The following is a 19,779-nucleotide window of genomic DNA, read 5'->3' on the forward strand; positions in this document are numbered from 1 at the left end:
AAGAAACTACAACTCCCTACAACCAGGGAGACCATACAGTCCATAGTACTTCCACCATGTTTAGTACTCTGGGTACCTAGACCCCTGCTTGTCCTTCTTCGTCCTCTTTCTTCGCGCAAAAATACGCTCAATCCTCACTGGTCTTGTTTGGAACCATCATTCCCTAAAAAGAACAAAACACAATCAGGAAGACACAAAGGACTCGTCCAGTAATCACAACAATGATCTCAGTCCTAAGGTACGAAAAAACCATCTCGATCAAACAGTAGCAAAACCGCATAGATGCTTACTTACCAAGGTACGATGTAACCCCCCAAAAAGACACAAAAGAAGTTACTTACTGCTATACGGGTGGGTTCGTACCATCGTGCTCCGGATGGGATAATCTTCGCCTCTGTGACCTTAATAGAATTGGAACTTACCGTCACCCTGCTTGGCAAATTCCGATTCTATGTCAGGACCGGAGGCTTCAGATTATGCTAGTTTAAAGCTTACTCGCCACCAACTGAGCCACATTCACCACCGGTTTAAAATAAAACCGCTTAAAAGTGGAATCTGAAGACCAATCTGCTGCCTGCATCAAATCCTCTAGGCGCGCTCCCAACGCAAATGCCTTAGAGGCCATGGCTCCTCTAGTCGAATGAGCACCAAACTGCTTCGTATCAATGCCTGGTTCATTCATGATCCAACGCACCCATCTCGCAATTGTAGGCGACGATACCACTTTGTGCAGTGTCCTGAGTGCAATCAAAAGATGTTGTTCGCCCGGAGGACGAAGTTCTAGGGTCAAGTCCTCGTAGGTTTTAAGACAGTCCACCACACATAACTTTGGAGTATCCCAAAAAGCCGGATACGACAATATGCAGGTGTGCGACTTAGTACGGCGTGCAATCGTGAAGACCACTCCCTTTGCCGAGAAACTCCTTGCCGAAATGTCCACGCTCGGACATCCGAAACTTTCCTGCAGGAGATCAAACATAGTAGCATAGCCAACATCGCAAATAATTCCTTCAAAGAGCGGTATCTATTCGGCTGCCAAGATAAAAAGAGGTTTAAAACCAAGTTGACATCCCAAAGGGCCGAATATCGAGGTTCTGGGGGTAACGACAATTGGATACCCCGTAAAAGCCTACTGGCCAAAGGATGCTCCCCAACTGGCTTTCCATCAAGCGGGAAATGACCCGCAGAAATTGCTGAGCGAACCGCATTAATAGAGCGGTATGCCAAGCCATCCGAAGCCAATTCCGCCAGAAAGTTCAGGATGTGAACAACCTCTGCAACCACGGGATTCAAATCCCTTCGAACACACCAACAAAACCACTGTGTCCAAGAGGACCTATACCGCTTTGTGGTGCTGTCTGCCCAAGCCTTGGATAAGAGCTGGTTCCGAAAGGCCCAGCAGCGACCAACGGCGCCTGAAAGGCGCCACACCATGAGATGGAGCTGACCCTGCGCGGTCAGATGGTGGAACATCCCCTCCGGATTCAGAAGGAGGTGAGGAAACTGGGGGAGTAGGATTGGAAAATCCCAAGAAAGTTCCAGAAGAATCTGAAACCAAACTTGAGACCTCGAACAAGGCGTCGCCATGACCACCTCCGCCCCTGCCGACGGATCTGGGCTGCCGCCCTTGTGATCTTCGAGAAAGGGGGGAACGCGTACCCGACTTCCGTGGTCCAATCCTGCAGGAAGGCATCCGTGGCCACTGCCATCGGATCCGGCCTCCAACTGAAGGACCTGGGCACCTGATTGTCCAGGCGGGAGGCGAAGAGGTCCACCGAGAACGGACCCCAGAGGGACTGAATCCACCGAAAAATCTGGGGGTGCAACTTCCATAGACTGGAATCGTACAAGTTGCGTGAATGCCAATCCGCGACCTGATTGGTCTGCCCTGGAAGATATTCCGCTGTGACCCAAAAGGGGTGATCTAGACAAAGGTCCAGAAGTTATTCGCCCGGTTCGATAGGCCCGCGAACGAGATCCTCCCAAACAATTGACATAGCGGAAACGTTGTCCATTTTGAGCAGGACACAGGATTGTACCCTCTCCTTGGTCCAGCAACGGACTGCGAAGGAACCCGCTAAGAGTTCTAGACAGTTGATGTGGAGGCTCTGTTCGTCCGCAGACCACACTCACCGGTGGAAAAATCTCCGCACCGTGCGCCCCAGCCCGAACGACTGGCATCGGACTCTATGATCAGATCTGGAACCGAGCCGAAAATCACCCGCCCGTTCCAGGCCTCCATGTGAGACCACCACCAAGTAATTTCCTCTCTGGCTTCTTCCAAAAGAGGAACCATGTGATCGTACGATCTCCCCCTTCGTAGGTGAAATGCCTTGAGGCGTTGGAGTGCCCGGTAATGAAGAGGGCCTGGGAAAATCGCCTGAATTGAAGAAGGGAGCCGGCCCAGAGAAATGTGGGACTTCGTAAGTGTTTGGCGCAGTTTGTGGCGAATCTTCGCCATTTTCGGAAAGGGAAGGCTCAGGGTCGCTTGGACAGAGTCGATCACAAACCCCAGGAAAGTGATCGACTGAGAAGGTTGCAAGACCGACCTGGCCCCATTGATCACAAACCCCAGGCCTTGCAACAGGAGATGAGAGGCTAAAACCCGAGGGCATTGCGCCATGAGCAACAGATCGTCCAAATACACGATCATCCGGATGCCCTGAGCTCGGAGGAACTCCACCGCTGGGTGCAGCACCTTGGTGAAACACCACAGAGCTGAGGACAGACCGAAAGGAAAAGCAGTGAATGCGAACACCAAGTCCTTCCAGCAGAACTGCAATAATCGACGATGCGGTGGATGGATAGGCACAACCAGATAAGCGTCCTTCAAGTCGAGGGACACCATCCAGTTGGCTGAAGGAGAATGTCGCGGAGGAGATGAATCCCCTCCATTTTCAAATGACGAAACACCAACCAGCTGTTGAAGTCCTTGAGATTGATAACAGGACGTCGGCCACCGTCTGCCTTGTCCACCAAGAAAATATTGCTCAGGAAGCCACGGGGGTGAAGTGTTGATCGACGAATGGCTCCTTTGCGAAGCAGTTCGGAAACCTCTTCGTCAATCAACAGCGAATCAAGGGCACTGAAAGAAATCGGGCGAGGCCGAACCTCCTGTCGAGGATCCCCGTGAAACTCTATATGAAAACCTTGAACCTTTTGGAGAACCCATGCATCTGAAGTTACTTCCTCCCAAGCATCTCGAAAGGCCGCTAAACGCCCCCCAATGCGCACAGTAATCGCCTGTAATTGACTTACTGTTGGAGTTGCCACCAGAGTTGGCTATGAATCCTCCACGTCCTCCGAATCTTTGTCCACGTGTGGGGTAGAAATTGTTGTAGTTTACGGACGTATTGTATTGCCCGCGGCCAGAGCCTTGTCCCCTGCCTGAGGATTGTTGTGAGCCGCGGCCGGGCGAGTGGCCCCTGCCTCGCCCAGCCCCACGGAAAACCTGCTGGTTAAAGACCTTCTTTATATTGGACTGGGCCTTGTCCAGGGAAGTAGAAGTTGCCACGAACTTCCCCAATTCTTTTATAAAGGGATCGCCGAAAAGGCCTCCCTGCGCCACGGCCCCCGCCTCTGAGGAGGCTAGATCTCACAATTTTGGGTCCAGCTTAATCAACAGAGATCTCCTACACTCTGTGGACAATGCACAATTCGCGTTGCACATAAAAATAATAGCACGTTGGGCCCAATTAGAGAGCACCTCTTGGGAAATGGGGGTCCCTGAGACTTTCGCCTCCTCGGCCATGTCGAGAATTTTCGTCATGGGCCCGATGGCATCAAGCAACTTATCCTGACAGGATCACTATGACCTATCGATGCCTTTCCTGGGATCCTTCGTGAACTTTGCCATAAATGTGGCCATCATCGAGCTCCGGGGTACAGGTCATCTTATTCTCTAAAGAAGGCCTGGGGCACTCAGCCCGCAGACAACCTTGAGCTTCCTTCTCCAAAGGTTTCCGTAACCTATTAGCCACAAATCTGGCCACCTTATCACCAGGAACCCAAGCTGCCGAACGAGGGTTCATGATCTCGTCTGGGTTGAGCATGTCGGCATCCTCCTGTGCGGTAGCGTCGGAGGTGGACGGAGTAGCTGATGGGAGCCAAGGACGTGAAGACCCCGCCTCGTCGTCGGTATCCCCCTGTGTGCCATCATCATCGGTCGCAGGGGAAGGGGGGTCCAAGGGTTGGTGTAGGGCGTCTGCCGGTGGGGGAGGGGGAACAGAGGAAGCCCCTGAAGCCATAAACGCATACTTAAGGCGCGCAAAAGCATCCACATCCACCCTCTCAGGGCGCTGTTTCTTAGGTGGTGGAGGGTTCTCCCCGGACTGCTGACCCGACCCCCCCCCCAGGAGGGTCCGTCCGCGCCGCCGCAAGCTTAGCGCACTCCTGGACTATTTTCTCCGACAGGCGCTGCTCCATCGGACCCAACCACATCATTAACCACCCTATAAATGAAGGTATCCACCGCCTCAAAGAACTCATCGTCCCAAGGTAAGTAAACATGTGACTCCTCATCATAATACTCAGACTGATCCGCCATAATCGGCAACAAAACCTGCAACCAGCAGAAAAAACCCTACACCAAGAGTGTAGGACAAAGGTCAATAAGGGCACAAGAACCCTTCCAGTATGGGCAGACTGGTTAGCCGCTTAACTCATGGGTAACCCAACGGATTACAATAGGGGCAGCACTCACCCCGAACGCGCACGACCCTCAGCAGAAGCTGACCGGGCCTACTGCCTCCCAACACGTGTTCCGCGAGATGCGGGAGGTTTAGAGGGGCGCAGCAACGCGCGAAAAGAAACCAGAGGACCTAGTACATTTACAATGCTCCACTGAGCGCCTCTCGAAAGCGTGTGGAAACTCTTCAATACAGACCCCCGCCGGGGCGTTCAAATATAACAGCCCGGAAATACAACCCGAACGGGCGTCGCGGTGAGGCAGCAGGGACAGGCTCTGATCGATGCTTGCGCTGCGCGACTCCTGACTGAGGAGCGATGCCGCAAGAGCAACAAGAGGGCCGAGTCCCTCTAGCGGTGCGCTTCAGGCACCGCAACAGCAGGAGGGCGGCCGCGTGAGGAATGAACTCTCCCGCGTCTGGGGACCTAAAACACAAAGCGCTAGCACCGCACAATATAATGACACACCAGATGGAGTAATAATAAGGTAAAAGACATAAAAACCATTCAAGGCATTGAAAAAACGTAGGAAAATAATGGAGCACTTAACTGTCGGCTAAGCAGCGAAGAAAGAGGGCGAAGAAGGACAAGCAGGGGTCTTAGTACCCAGAGTGCTAAACATGGTGGAAGGACTATGGACTGTATGGTCTCCCTGGTTGTAGGGAGTTGTAGTTTTTTTTTCTGTGTCCATGAGAAAAAATGTTGTTTCATGTTACTGGCTGCTGTGTGTAAATGTTAAAGTGAAGAAAGGATAAAAGCATATTCTGAAGCCTCCGGTTCTGGCATAGAATTGATGCAAGATACCAGCTGTTAAAATTATGTTACATTTTCTTCTCCAGCATTTAATGTTCCCTCTTTTCATTTTCTGCATCCTCGTGCAGGGAATTACCATACTGATAATAAAAGTCATTTGAAAGGCTGCTACACTGTGCTGCGTAATAACTCTGGATTAGAAAGAGCTCCCCCCCACCCCTGCACCTTGCTTTTCTAAAACCTGAACTGTTGGTTCACTCTATAAGGAACAATAATTGTTCATTCCAGTTCGTTTTATGTTTAATATGGTTGTTAATTGGTGTTGTTTAAACTAATTATCTCGTTTTTAAGGACATTCCTGAGACATTCTGCTGAGCTTGTGTACATGCTGGAGAATAAACATCTTTCAGTAGTTCTCCAAGGTGAGTCTATTTACTTTTCTGATGGTTTGGTTTGTACGGTTTGATGGGTCAGTACGTTTCTTTAGATGAAGGAGGAATACCCATCATGTGTGTGTGCCTGTGTTTACCTGTTGGGCTCCCTTTATTTCACGAAAACCGTTGTTTCAAAAATCAGCAAGGAGATTGTTGTACTCGTGACTTTCCATTATTCATGGCAGCATCACTGTGAATCATGGGAGACCTCGTCCATTTGATTTCTATGCCAGATAATTTCCAAACATGACTGTGAATTTAGATAATAAAAACCATACTGCTAAGCTGCACCATTGTCCTTTATTTCATCAGAATCTTCTCTATTGAAGGGTAAGGAAACATTAACATTCTACTTGCAGTCTTATCTATTGTTTGCCATAGCTTCAACAAGCATTCAGATACCTTAAGACATTTCAGAGTGACGCGTTTTGCCAATAGGAACTTGAGTATAAACATTGTGCTGCAGCAGTGGTTCACCAGGACTCAATTTCAAATAAGTGCTAATTGATAAGTCCATTAAATCACTTGGAGCAATACATGTAAGGAGAAGATAATTGCTCTAGCGTAGCTAATTCAGCTGCAAGAACTTTATAGTCCATAAACAATGACACCAAACATTCAATAAAGAGAAACCAACTGTTTAGTGCTTAGTGCAAGTAAGTGAGAGAGATAAGGGTATGTGTTTTTTAGCCACAGGGATCACACAAAGTACAAGAGAAATATAGCACATGTATATATGAGAATCTTATGGTTGGATCTGTTAATTCACTGTCCACTTTTCCAGCAATATAAGCCGTGGAGTCTAGTAGGAGACCTTTAGTTGGGTAAGTCTGTGTGTCGTTTTTGCTGACAACATATTGGCTGGCCCCTTTCGAATTGTTGGTGTCGTTAGGACAGATGAAATGAGGGATACCTGTAAAAACCAAGACTCAAAAAGATGGTATTGATTGAAACCTAAAAAAATACAGTAATAGTATGTGCTGGCTTAGTGATATGAAAGTAGAAGGTTGACACCAACGTGAAGGAAACACAAACATATTTAACAGGTCTGAGAATGACGAATGGGTGAAATAGCTCTGTGGTAACAATTTGAAGTGATACAGGGCCCCTTACTGCAAAGTTAGTCTTTTACAGTAGGGCACTGAGAGAGGGTTTGTCATGTCTACTCTGGTACTCTGTTAGATGTCATGCAGCCAAGAACGGGTCTAAAACCTTTAGCAAAGTGTGATAGCAATCTACTGTTGGAGGCTTGTTGGCTTTAATTAACAAATGCAGTTCACAATAAATGAATCAAACTGCCTTTGCCATACCTTTTCATAATAAACATGCTTGATCTATGGAATCTAGTATGACATTTCCTAGCTCAACCATCAGAACTATAGGTGTTATCACTGACTTGTCACTATAACCAACAAAGGCATACTGTACTGACTGTAAGCTTTCCCACTGAGCAACCATCAGTCATACAGTCACACAATTACAAATGCATGCAAAATTACAGTTGGCAAAGTACTACCACTTTCAGGAGGGCTTAAGAAGGATTCTCATGGTGCACATATCCTATACCCAGGGTTTGCTAGAGATGGTAAACAATACCAAAATACTTCCCAATTTCGGTAATCTGTGAAATTCCATACAATATCTGCAGGCTTTAATACAGTCATAACAATCCACCCTTAAATTAATGTATATTAACATATGCTTTTCACAGTAAATAGTTTAGGCCTATTGCCTTTTTTGTAACTGGTTTTAATAAACAGATCAGCCCTTTAGCCATGGTCATTGGCTTGCCACTACAACAAACTCAAGCCTGCTATATTGAGTGCAAGCTTTGCCACTAACCAAAAAGTGCAAGACAAGCACTCTTTTTAGTGAAAGCACACACCTCTTCTAGGGAGTTTCAAAACAGACCCAGGAATCGCACACGCTCGTGCGTGTGCTTTTTCTTTTGCCCTACGCTATTGGCCTTTGCGTGCGTCTTTTTATGAATGACAACACACAATTGGCCAAAGACTGGCGCATTGCTCCGCCTGTGGCCTATTGGTGACTAATACCGCACCGCTGCCATGTGGTTTCAATTATCGTGCCCAAATACGAGCGCAATATTTGAAACCACATGTCTTGCTGTGGAGCGTGCGCACCACTCGCGGGCTTGTTCTTTTTTGGATCCATTTCACAGGGAAGCAACTAAATGAAAGAACCGCTGACATCTTGTTGGAAATTTGCTCGTGCTGCCCACTGCTTTTCATTAAATTTTTTATTTTTAAGTTCACTTTGATCACCGAATGAGTATCAGACTCCCCTCCTTGTGGATTTGCACTTTGTGACTCCCCATTCTTCTGCTCCCAGTTTGTGTGATCCCAGAGTATATTTTTTCCACGTCCAGTATTGCCTGAAACCATGCCGTACAGTGTTGTTGATTAAAGATTTCCCTGCGTGCCTTATTGCATAAATCTGATGGCTGCTGTGCCCGTGTAATTCGATGGCTGCTGTCCCTGTAAACGTTAATGCTTTGTGTGCAGCTGGGAGGTGGGGGCAGCGAATGGGCAGTGGGCAGTCAGGGGGGCGGTGCGGTAGGGGACGCAGCGGCGAGGGTGGTGAGGGACAACAAAGGTAACCAGGAAAAAGGGCACAAAATCGAGGGGGAAACGAGTGGCACAGAAGGCAAAAGGGCACAAAAAACGAGTGGAACAGAGGGCAGAAGGGCACAAAAAACGAGTGGAACAGGAGGCAAAAGGGGCACAAAAACAAGGGGAAAACGAGTGGCACAGAGGGCAGAAGGGCACTAAAAACGAGTGGAACAGAAGGCAAAAGGGGCACAATAACGAGGGTAAAACGAGTGGCACAGAGGGCAGAAGGGCGCAAAAAAACGAGTGGATCAGAGGGCAGAAGGGCTCAAAAACGAGTGGAACAGAAGGCAAAAGGGGCACAAAAACGAGGGAAAAAACGAGTGGCACAGAAGGAAAAAGGCACAGAAATACCGGAAAAACGAGTGGCACAGAGGCAAAATACAGAACACAGAAATACAGGGGCAGCTAAGAACAGAAGGCAGAACGGGCAGAGAGGCACAGGGGCAGCGAGGGAAACAGAAGGGAAAACCGGGCAGAGACGCGAGGGGAACAGAAGGGAAAACTGGGCAGAGACTCTGGGGCAGCGAGGGGAACAGAAGGAAAAACTGGGCAGAGACCCGGGGCAGCGAGAGGAACAGAAGGGAAAACTGGGCAGAGACACGGGGGCAGCGAGGGGTACAGAAGGAAAGACCGGGCAGAGAGCACGGGGACAGCGAGGGGAACAGAGGGAAGAAAAAGGGGCATGGACCACATACAGGCAGCGGGGGAAGACAGACAACAGCAGTCACAGACACAACAATGAAAATACAGGCAAAACAATAAAAGCAATAAAGTAGAGGATGAGCAAACCTACCTACGGCCTACCACTGGCCACCTGGGATGAGGCGCGGGTGGTGTAGGGCCTCGTACTTCAGCAGCAACAGCTTGGGCAGGGAGACACCTATCTGGTGGGCTCAAGGGTCGATCTTTGTTCCAGTCGGACTTCACAACTCTCCCCCCCAATTCCTGGTTTTTCTATGGTGCTGGGAAACTGTCATCACCACACACCACCTCCATGGTCTGCACCCCTCAGCTCCATGTGTTATCGAATTTAAAGAGAAATGAAGCAGCAGCGTTTGCTCCTTCCCTCGACTGGACAGGTTTCCACAGCAATTCCCCTTAGGGCTGCACAGTGAAATCATCTTTCCAAACAGGGTTGCTCCCTGGTTCATTGTGCAGATAAGAGGCCCTGGGGGAGGGAGGCGCAGAGGGTGCTTCACCATACCCACACCGAGGTAGATGCACAGAACTTTAGGCGCACCACACATTGTAATTGTATAACTTAATTATTTAGATGACTTTTTCCTGTACTCTTTCCCAACACCCTTTATTCTGCAGCCACACCACAGTCCCGCTCAGCTCGAGAATAGAGATTAGATTGCAGGTAACTTCAAGCGCCTCGAAGCTGCGGTGTTTTTTGGTCTTGGGGCCCTTCCCTGCTCGAGTTTCTCTGCGCGGGGGCCGACGCAGGAGGAGTGCACGTGTTAGGTCTGCAGCAAATGCATTAATGTTAAACACCTTAGAGTTAGTTTGCGAGCTGCTGAGTACGGAAACACAAGCAATAACTGCCCGTTCGTGCCTCCGAGCTCCACGGTCAGTAAAACCCACGCAGCACAAAGAATGGGATCACGAGGGGGCCTGGGCGTTCCCATCAATAACGCTCTGCATTCTGAGAGTTGTAGTGCTGGGTCAGCAATAAACTACGATTCTGATCAATACTAATAGAAAAACTTGCACTGTGTGTCCCAAAAGAATGGAGGGCGGAGGGTCACCCTACTTGTGACAGCAGCGATAGCTCTCAAAAACAGTCATATGTAAAATAAAGAGCAAAGGACTGCATCACAATTTCCCTGCTCAAACTATGTGATCCTGGGCGAATCCCTAGCTCGACTCCTAAACCATGGGTGCACCTAGAAGCCCTTCAGCTCATAGGGTGCACAATAATATATATTCATTTAACAATCCACCCCCTAGCTTAGTGAGCATGTGTATGCTTGAGATGAAAATATAGAGGAGAGGTTCAACCTTAAAGAAGAGAAATCTATGTAAATATTGCTTGAATTTTTCATACCGCCACTGTCTTCTGGCCCATGAAACCGGTCCCACTGATAAGGTCCATTAGATCAGCGGTCACTACAGCACACGTATAAAGAGCTTAAAAATCCAGCACGGGCCTCCTCGCGCTCGAGGAACTAAATAAGACAGACAGTGAGAAAACTGAACAAGCATTCACAATGCAATAGGTCTCGCATTTACGAGATATTGAGCTATTGGCATTGTAAATGACAATGCCTTTTATTTATGTTTTAAAAAAACTTCAGTAATAAAAGACATTGACATTTATAATTCCAATAGGTCAGAGTTTCGAAAATGCGAGACCTATTGCATTGCAAATGCTTGTTATTGATAGTATAAGGTCCAAGCTGCCAAGCAGACCTAGAAAAAGAAAATGCATGTGGACGACTAGATCTGGGTATCCTATACTGTTCTCAAACACACAACTACAGCTGAAGTCTATAGTTAATTATGGGAAGGGAAGTTGCGGCTTGCAGAAAAAAACCAATGTAAATTATCCACTTATCTAAAACACTTAAACATGGCCATGTGTGTGCCCCTGAAAGGTGTGTTTGTGATCCTTTTCTAGGCAGCCATACCACTGCTGGCTCGTGAAGCTGGATGAACAAAATAACCATTGCTGGGGGAGGGACGGTGCACTTTTTCGGTGGAGGCACATAACTTGCACCAAATCAAAACTATCAGATATAGACTACTAGCCGCAGATTCCTTCACGTAGGATTACTCCCAGGCGTGAGACTGGGTCCGGAAACTTTTTTGACACCGAATCCCTGAGCGCCGTGGGAAGGACGACATCACGCGACTCCGTCCAGGCGTCGTCCGCACATGTGACGTCAGCAAGGTCACATAAGACCTGCCCCAGCGTGTCTACGACAGTTTTTTCCTTTTCTGCGTGCAGCGCGGATCCGGTCCTTGCTACAGGCCTATTTTAGGCCCTTTTTTCTCCATTTCTTTGGTAGAACAGTGTGCCAATGCCTTCGGGCTTTTAAACTTGTACATTTTGTGGGTGTCTTATGTCAGCGATGGACCCGCACCTCATTTGTATGTGGTGTTTGGGGGAGGATCACAGCACTACTGACTGTGAGGCCTGTCCACAGTTGAAGCCGAAGTCGCTGCGGGAGCGCCGCATGAAACTTCTCTCTGCATGTCTCTCCAGGTCGACGTCCTCCCCTCGGTCTGCTTCGGCAGACTTCTTCAGGTACGGCTGTAGTCGTCATCCTCACCTTTCTCCGATGTCATGTGAGCGTCGCTCCCCGGTGGGTAAGTGTCTCAGTTTGTCCCCAGGGGCTGGTTTCCGGCCTGCTGGGGACGTGGACTCTCCGCGGGCAATGCGTCCCGCGTGCCGTCCTATCCACTGTTTCCCAGTGTTAGGGCGTTGAGAGTCTAAATGGAGACATACGCGGCGGCTTTGCAGGCCTCGCTGGCGTCTCCCCCTCCTTCCCATCCTGGGGCATCGGCGGACCCCTCACCTTGCGCAGGGCCCTCCGCAGTGCCGCCGGTGGCCCCGGCACCGACTGGTTCGGATCCAGGCTAGGAGGTTGTGGTGCTGTTGAGGTGTGGCTCCTCTGTGACACCTTCTTCAGGCCACTGCAGCTCTGCCTCACTGCAAACTTCTGCGGGAGTCGCTGTGGTGTCGCAGGAGGTCGCTGGGGCTCGGGTCGCATCCCCGAGCCCCTCTCGGTCCTTTGACAAGGTGGTCCTGTCGAAGGCCGAGGTGAAGCCGCTATGGCGGCGGCAGCAGCCGGACTGTGCGGAGCCACAGGAGTCTGTGAACCCTCCTCTCGTCCCTCCCCACAGGCGGCTGCCTCGATGGAGGGCGAGTCGGAGGTTGGATCTTCCCTGGCACCGCCACGTGGGTTGCCGGTACGATCTCCACCTCATTCTGGACTGCGGCTGGTGGAGGGTTTCGTGTCACTCCACAGGCCTGTCTCATTCCCCCACGCAGGTGGCTACCTCGGCGGGGGTCGGTTGACTTCAGCTCCGGTCTCCGGTGCGGGGTGACTTGGAGGAACCTTGTCCGGCGATGCCAGATGGTGCCGACACCCTGTCTCAGGCAGCGGACTCTACGGCTCTGCGCAGGGGTTGTACCGTGGATTTGTCTTCGGACACTCCTTCTTCGAGGCAGGCTGTATATTGGTGTCATCCTCCCCGGAGACATGTCGCCGTGTGGTTTCTTTTTCACCGGCGTCGAAGGGCGGCTCCCCGCCCCTCCTGAGGCAGAGGTGTTTGTCGGAAGAGGGGCAAGTCCCTGACTCTTCAGCTCCTTCTGACTTCCAGGTCTGGCCCTTGCCCGTCCCGCTTGGCCTCGGGGACGGCCGCATTAGTTTGCAGCGGTCGCCCATGGAGGAGCTGCTTTCCCCGCCACGGGGCCCTAAGGAGGCGGGTGCGGCCTTCACTCAGGCGTATCCACGGCTGTGGGCATACTGCATATGGGTGACCCGGTGGCTCACTTTCCGACGGACCATATATTGGAGGTCCTCAACCAGGGCTCTGGTGGGAGGGAAATCTTACTTCCCTTTGAAGGTTCCCTCCTTTCTTCCTTGATGGAGGCTTGGAGGCGTCCTTCCTCAGGGGACTCGGTGCCTCAATATCTTCTTCACCGGCACCTCCTGGAGCTGCGTGACCCGGCATACCTTTCCCTCCACCCGTATATATTGGGGTGATCCCAGTACAATAACATCAATAGTTTTAAACAAGGAGAAAATTCAAAGAAAATGTAATTGCAAAAGGCAAAGTACAAACAAAACTTAGTGTTCCAGTGTTATTTAATCACACTGAAAGTGATCGTCATTTCTTCAGATAAGCATTGAAGGGCATACATATTTATATAAAGATATCAACATTACAGTGCCCAAAGTGAGAAGTAGTCACTAGAGTAAGTATCGGTAATCCCGAATTAATCAAGGAAGAAGGGAGATCTAATCACTAGTATCTCTGCTGTGCTCCTGTAAAGGGATCCCTTTCCAGGAGCACATCAGAGATACTAGCGATTGGAAATCCCTTCTTCCTTGATTAATTCGGGATGCCTGACGGTTAAAAGATACAGGATTTTGTTACCTCCATGACGACGGATCCATTATTTGCCTGGAGTTTAACCTTTGATAATTACCCTGAGTGTCATCTCACTCTTGTCTTCATTTCATTGAGAGCCACAGAGCCCATTGATCCTCCACCATTGATTAGTGAAAAGTCCATCTTTTTTCACTCACGGTGCCCCTCCACCCCACACCACCCACCAACTGTCCTGAGGAAGACCCTGGGAGTAAGGCCTGAAAAACCTACACACCAACAGCGGTCGAAATGTCGACACTTGATAATTGCCAGTCCTTTCATCAGTACTCACCTTACTGTGAATCTTGTGCTACATGGCAATTTTCTACTAATATTATGTACTGTGATGAACATGCAATTGCTTTCCTGCTTTCCAGGCATATGAAGAATATATGCCAGAACAGTTTGTATATTTTTTTTGTCACCATCTTTTACTTGATCTACCCCACTACCTCACCTGATTCACATCCTTCCCCTATCCTACTTCTCACTTTGGGCACTGTAATGTTGATATCTTTATATAAAAATGTATGCCCTTCAATGCTTATCTGAAGAAATGATGATAATTTTCTGTGTGATTAAATAACACTGGAAATTTTGTTTGTACTTTGCCTTTTGCAATTGAATTTTATTTGAATTTTCTCCTTGTTTAACACTATTGATGTTATTGTACTGGGACCACCCCAATATATACTGTCTAGTACCCAAGTACCAGTGATTTGTGTAACCTTTCCCTCCACCCATCTGACTCAAGCCCTCTTTTGCGGACTGCTTTTCCCTCACTCCCTGCCGCCGCTGTTGACCCCACCATCACGAGAGGCCTGCTGGCTGGTTCAACATGTCCGCCTCGACCAGCGCTGCCCTGCGGGCCCTGAACACCTTTTGTGTGCTGGCTCAGGCCTCCTCCTGTTTGTGAGACTTGGCTGAGTCTCTGGGATCCGCAGCGTCCCAGGAGGGTGGTCAGGTGGACTAAAGGCATCATGTGTTGGATGGTCGGGAGCTTGCGGCGTACATTTTCTGCTCCGGACATCTCAGAGATGCTGGGCAGGGGCCATGGCTTCCTCGGTCGCTCTCCGTTGCCATGCTTGGCTTCGGGATGGAGTATCTCCTGAGAATATTCGGGAGCGACACATTGACCTTCCGTTTGATGGCAGCCTGTTGTTCCATGCCCCGGCCGACTCCGCCATTCAGAGGCTCTTGGCAGGGCTCCGTCCTCCTCCATCCCCTCCTCAGTGACTCCTGAGTCTGGTTGATTCTGGGCCTTCTTAGGCCGGTTGTTCTGGCTGTGGAGTGTGTTTTTTGGCCATTTGCGTCCTTCCTTGGGACTTTGGCATTGTTAGCTGCTGGACAGCCCTTTTGTTGATTGTGTATGTGTTGGAATTGTTGTGCAGACATGGCCCTGAGATAAGGCCTTCTGCTTGCTTGCGCTTCTTGTCAAGCCTTTCGCGGGGTATTTTTTTTTTTTTTACCCGTGGCTCTTTTGTCTTTTTTCCTCTACTGCGGAAGTTCTTGCAAAGAAGGTTCCCATATTTTGGGACTTATCGTATCCTAGGTGGGGTAGTAGTAGCTGTCATATGGCTTGCGCTCTGCTGGAGTGTTCTAGTCGCCTTCTGGTGACTGTTCTCCATGGCGTTTGTGTAGGCTGCTTTTGCTCCTCGAGGTAGTGTGCGCGGCCACCCGTAGGGGTGTGCCCGGGCATCTCCTCCTCTCCCTGCTCCTGCTCTGAGATCTGGGATGATACTATGTTCTCCCTTGCCAGGCGTCACCTACTCTGCCTTCCTGGGGCCTCGGGCTGTTCTTCTTGCTTCTGGCAGCTTTGACTGCCAGTGCTGTTCTGGCTAGCAGGTTATTCTCCACCTGGAGTGGGTTTGCCTTCTTTTCCCTCACTTCCTTGGGTCTTTTAGGCTTCTTCTTACTCCCTTCCTGTCTTGGCATTGGGCAGAAGCTGTGTTGCCTTGTGGGGCAGTGGGGTGCTTCGGCCTCTCCGACCTTGCCCTTGGTTCCTCTTCAGCCTTCTTCTCCCTCCGGCATCCTTTGGGGTCGGTGGGGTCTGCTTGGGGGTTCCCTTTGCCTGGCAGGTACGAGGTTCTTCCTGGTCCACAGATCTGGTTCCCTGTGGGGCCCTCTGTTCTGTATTGGCTGGTGGGATCCTGTTGCAGACCCTCCTTCCCAGGGGGTATTGCTAGGGTATCTAGTCTACGTGTAGGAATCTGCAGCTAGTAGTCTCTATCAGATGTACGAGTTACTTACCTTCTGTAACGGTGTATCTGGTAGAGATGATTCTAGCTGCAGATTCCTTCACGGCCCGCCCTTCCTCACCTATTCTGCGAGGACCCTTAGGTTGGTCTTCGGTACTCGCCTCCCGGTGGGGGGCTGTTTCTCCCGCGAGTGCCTTCTTTATTTTTGACGGGTGGCTCCATCTGGGTGCAGTTCATTCCTCTTTTAGTTCTTTAGAGGATGGGGTCCCGGTGTATTGGTGCCCTGCTGCTCTGGCTACTCCAGTTTTGGGGGGATTGCTTTCTATCCCTGTCCTCCCTCCCCTCCCTTCCTTCCATTGCTATCCTCTGTCTTGCCCTTGTCCCTTGAGGGTGGTTGCCCTTTATGTTGGGATGGCTTAGAGGTTTGTTGTCCCTGTCTGTGTTGGGACTGGTCCCCTTCCTTGCTCCGGTTGGGTTTCCTACGTGTACCATGTCCTTGCGCATGTTCCCTGCCTCCCGGGCTTAAGGGTGGGAGGCTGTCTATGTGCTGGCAAAGTGGTTACGGAGGGCTCTGCTCGCTTCTTCTTCTTTCCCTGCCTTGGGTTCTGCGGTGTGACACTACTGTGGGTGGTGTAGTTAGTCACTGTTTCTTTCCAAATTTTCAGCTTTTTGCACACTGTTTCCATGCTTCCACAGTTTATCTGGTGGTTCCGCGTTGTGGTGCGGAAAAGTTCTCCGAAGTAAACCGATGTAGGCGCGCTGGGGCGGGTCTCATGTGACCTCGCTGATGTCACGTGCATGGACGACTCCTGGGCAGAGTCGCGTGATGTCATCCCGCCCCTGGCGCGCAGGGATGCTGTGGCAAAAAAGTTTCCAGATCGAGTCTCACCCCTGGGAGTAATTCTACGTGAAGGAATCTACGGCTAGAATTGTCTCTACCAGATACATAGTTACCGAAGGTAAGTAACTCGTACTGTACTCCTAATCACCAGCATGTGAGTAGAGTTAAAGCCGCTGTTTGCAGTACTTATGAAAGCAGATAATGTCTTTCGATCATTACTCTATCAAGTCAGACCTAAAAAAACTCTGTTCAGCAGAGAGAATACATTTTCTAGTACTGCGAAACATTTCTGCACTGAAGCTTCACCTATTCAACGTGAAGAACTGTTTATCTTCTTTTTGCTCACGACCGATAATCGACAGTCTATTATTTCACTTTTCATAGTTTTGCCTTTCTAAAAAAAAAATATATGAATAATTAATAGATTTGTCCATGGTAATGTCAATGAAATGAAGGTCCAATTTAAAAAAGACACTATAGCTAACATGGATCATGGCTCAGCAAAGACATCTCTGACTTAAGGTTTATTATATCACCACAATCCCTCAATGTCATTATTGGGCTATAAAACACTCTGACCTTTTATATCTCTATTATATCCAGTCATCTAACTATCCATCTGTCTGTATGTATAGATCGGTCTATTTCTGTATATCTTACTCTCACCAAGATTGGATGCTTTTTTCAAATACATTTGGTTGGTACTGCTGTTTGCCACACTTAAAAGGAACAAACTCACTTTCTTCGCTGAAACATTAATGGATTTACTTCATTAGAGAGACCTCACAAATACATCCTGTGTTTTTTCAGGTGTCATTTTTTAAAGTGTTTTATTTCTATCTTACAGAGGAGGAAGGACGTGATTTAAGTTGTATTGTCGCCTCGCTTGTTCAAGTGATGTTGGATCCATATTTCCGTACAATCATTGGATTTCAAAGTCTCATACAGAAAGAATGGGTTGTGGCAGGATTTCCATTTCGAGATAGAAGTAACCACTTGAAGAGATCTGACAAAGAGGTAGGTGCCTTAATGTACATCAGACACCCCTAATATGAATGAGACTCTGCTTCTACAGACATTACTGTGTCACTGTATCTTTGATCAGGCGTGTTAGAGCAGAATTTGAATTCCTGATTCCTAGCAGACCATTACCTTCACCTTCCATTTGTAGGCATTTATTGACTTTATGAAGCCAGTGCAAAGAAATATGACACAAGGTTTGTTTCAGATTTTGGTTCGAGAGTGCAAAAAGCTTTACTACATTTGTGGCTTGATATTTACCATTTCTCAGCAAGCAGGATGAGGTTGACCAGCATTAAGGCTAACTTGACCATGCTTATACAAGAACTGTTGAATAGCAGGATGAGGTTGACCAGCATTAAGGCTAACATGACCATGCTTATACAAGAACTGTTGAATAGCAGGATGAGGTTGACCAGCATTAAGGCTAACTTGACCATGCTTATACAAGAACTGTTGAATAACAAATTATTGTAAGTGTTTAGCTATCAATTTCAAGAAACATGTTTCATCATTAGTATGTCTTGCTGGTTTCTCCCTATACTTAAACAAATCCACTTTCTTCAGAAGAGTATTTCTAGACTTAGTGTATATGACATTGCTTAGCCGCTAGTTGAAAATTGCAGAGAACAAGTCTTTTCTGCCCACCTTTCGTTGGGGTGAGACAGGCTAGATGGAGAGGATTTGTGTGTTGCTGTGAGAAATGAGATTCCTGGTTTGTTGAGGTATGAACTCAGGCCAAGTAGAGACCACCACTCTAGTCCGTGTAAGCTAGATATACACTAAAAAAAGACCCCTTGCTCACTCACTGGTACCTTGGCACAGAGCAGTCCGGCGTATCTAAAGAAGCAATGTGTAAAGCAACACACACACACACACACACTAATACAATGAATGCACCACAAAGAAACTCCAGACAGGTTTCCAAAAATTGAAAATATTTATCTGAGCAAAATAAGACCAAAGCAACAAAAATTCAATCAGTAGAAGTCAAAATATGAATTTTGAAAGTGGTGCTTAGACGTCACTAGCGTTCCAAAAGGTTACTTGAAGTCATGAAGGACCGGTGCAAATCCAAAGTTCAGGCCAATCGCAATGGAGGGCTGGCCATCTACAGGACCCGCTAAAAATTATCTTGGATGGAGCAAAGTGTTGAATGGGAGGGCTTGATGAGTCGATATTTTACATGCAGTCAGATAACTGCATCATTGTCAAGCTTTGCTGAAGTGAAGGCAATGCTTCATTGTCGCGCAGTGTCATTGTCGAGCCGCGCAGGCTGTAAAACCACTGTTGTCGAACCGCCTCTGCATCGGCGAAGCGTCTGTTTCGGTTTGCGCTCTGGTGACGATGTGTTGGTTTTGAAGCAGACAGCTGCAGAACCCACTTCTGAGGCCCAGAGCTTGGAGGGGGCACCTCAGGCAAGGATAGGACTCGCAGGAGGCAGAGTCCAACAGTACCAGCAGAATTGCAGGAAGGCTTTTGTGTCCTGGAGACTTCAGAAAACAGGAGGTGAGCCCTTGGAGATCACTTGGACGGAGGTAGTATCCAGCTCTCCTTCATCAGATTCCGAGAGCAGCAGGCATCAGGGCAGCAAACAGAAAAGCAGTCCTTCCAGAAAAGCAGTCCAGTTGACTCATTTTTAAGCAGCACAGCAGTCCTTCTGACAGAGGTTCAGTTCAAGATCCAGAAATGTCTGATTTCAGGGGTCAGAGACCCAGTACTTATACCCAAAAGTGCCTTTTAAGTAGGGTGTGACTTCAAAGCAGCTCACTGAAGTGCATAAGGATCCCTTTCAACCCAGTACTGTCTGTAAAGTAATCCCCAGGGGATTAAAACAGTGCTGTGTGTGTGAACAGGGCACGACCTATTGAAGTGTAAGCGTCAGCTCCTTCTATTTCTCCCTGCCCAGGAAGACTCATCAGAATGCAGATGAGTACTTAGATTGCAGATGAGCCTCAGCTTCTCGTGTTTATGGCTGTCTAGAGGGAATGCAAGAAGTGCAGCTGTCCCCCAGACCTGTATTGGAGACTGGCTGTAAGTCACTAAGAGCAGTAAGTACAGAGAAATGTCCACTTTGTAAAGTGGCATTTCTAAAACTGTAATGTTAAATC

The 19,779-nt window shown here is 48.7% G+C and overlaps 1 protein-coding gene across 2 annotated transcripts in view; it reads left to right on the forward strand.

The window, feature by feature from the left end:
- The window catches only part of MTMR10 (myotubularin related protein 10), a 441,272-nt gene that overhangs the window by 306,929 nt on the left and 114,564 nt on the right, over positions 1-19,779 (forward strand). For both annotated transcript variants that reach the window (XM_086958381.1, XM_086958382.1), the window contains 2 exons: positions 5,791-5,861; positions 17,496-17,665. In XM_086958381.1, coding sequence (XP_086814507.1) covers positions 5,791-5,861; positions 17,496-17,665 — 241 coding nt within the window. The remainder of the gene's footprint in view (positions 1-5,790; positions 5,862-17,495; positions 17,666-19,779) is intronic.

The sequence above is a fragment of the Lissotriton vulgaris genome, chromosome 2_1, assembly GCF_964263255.1.
Source record: "Lissotriton vulgaris chromosome 2_1, aLisVul1.2, whole genome shotgun sequence".
In the NCBI taxonomy this organism is placed as follows: Eukaryota; Metazoa; Chordata; class Amphibia; order Caudata; family Salamandridae; genus Lissotriton; species Lissotriton vulgaris.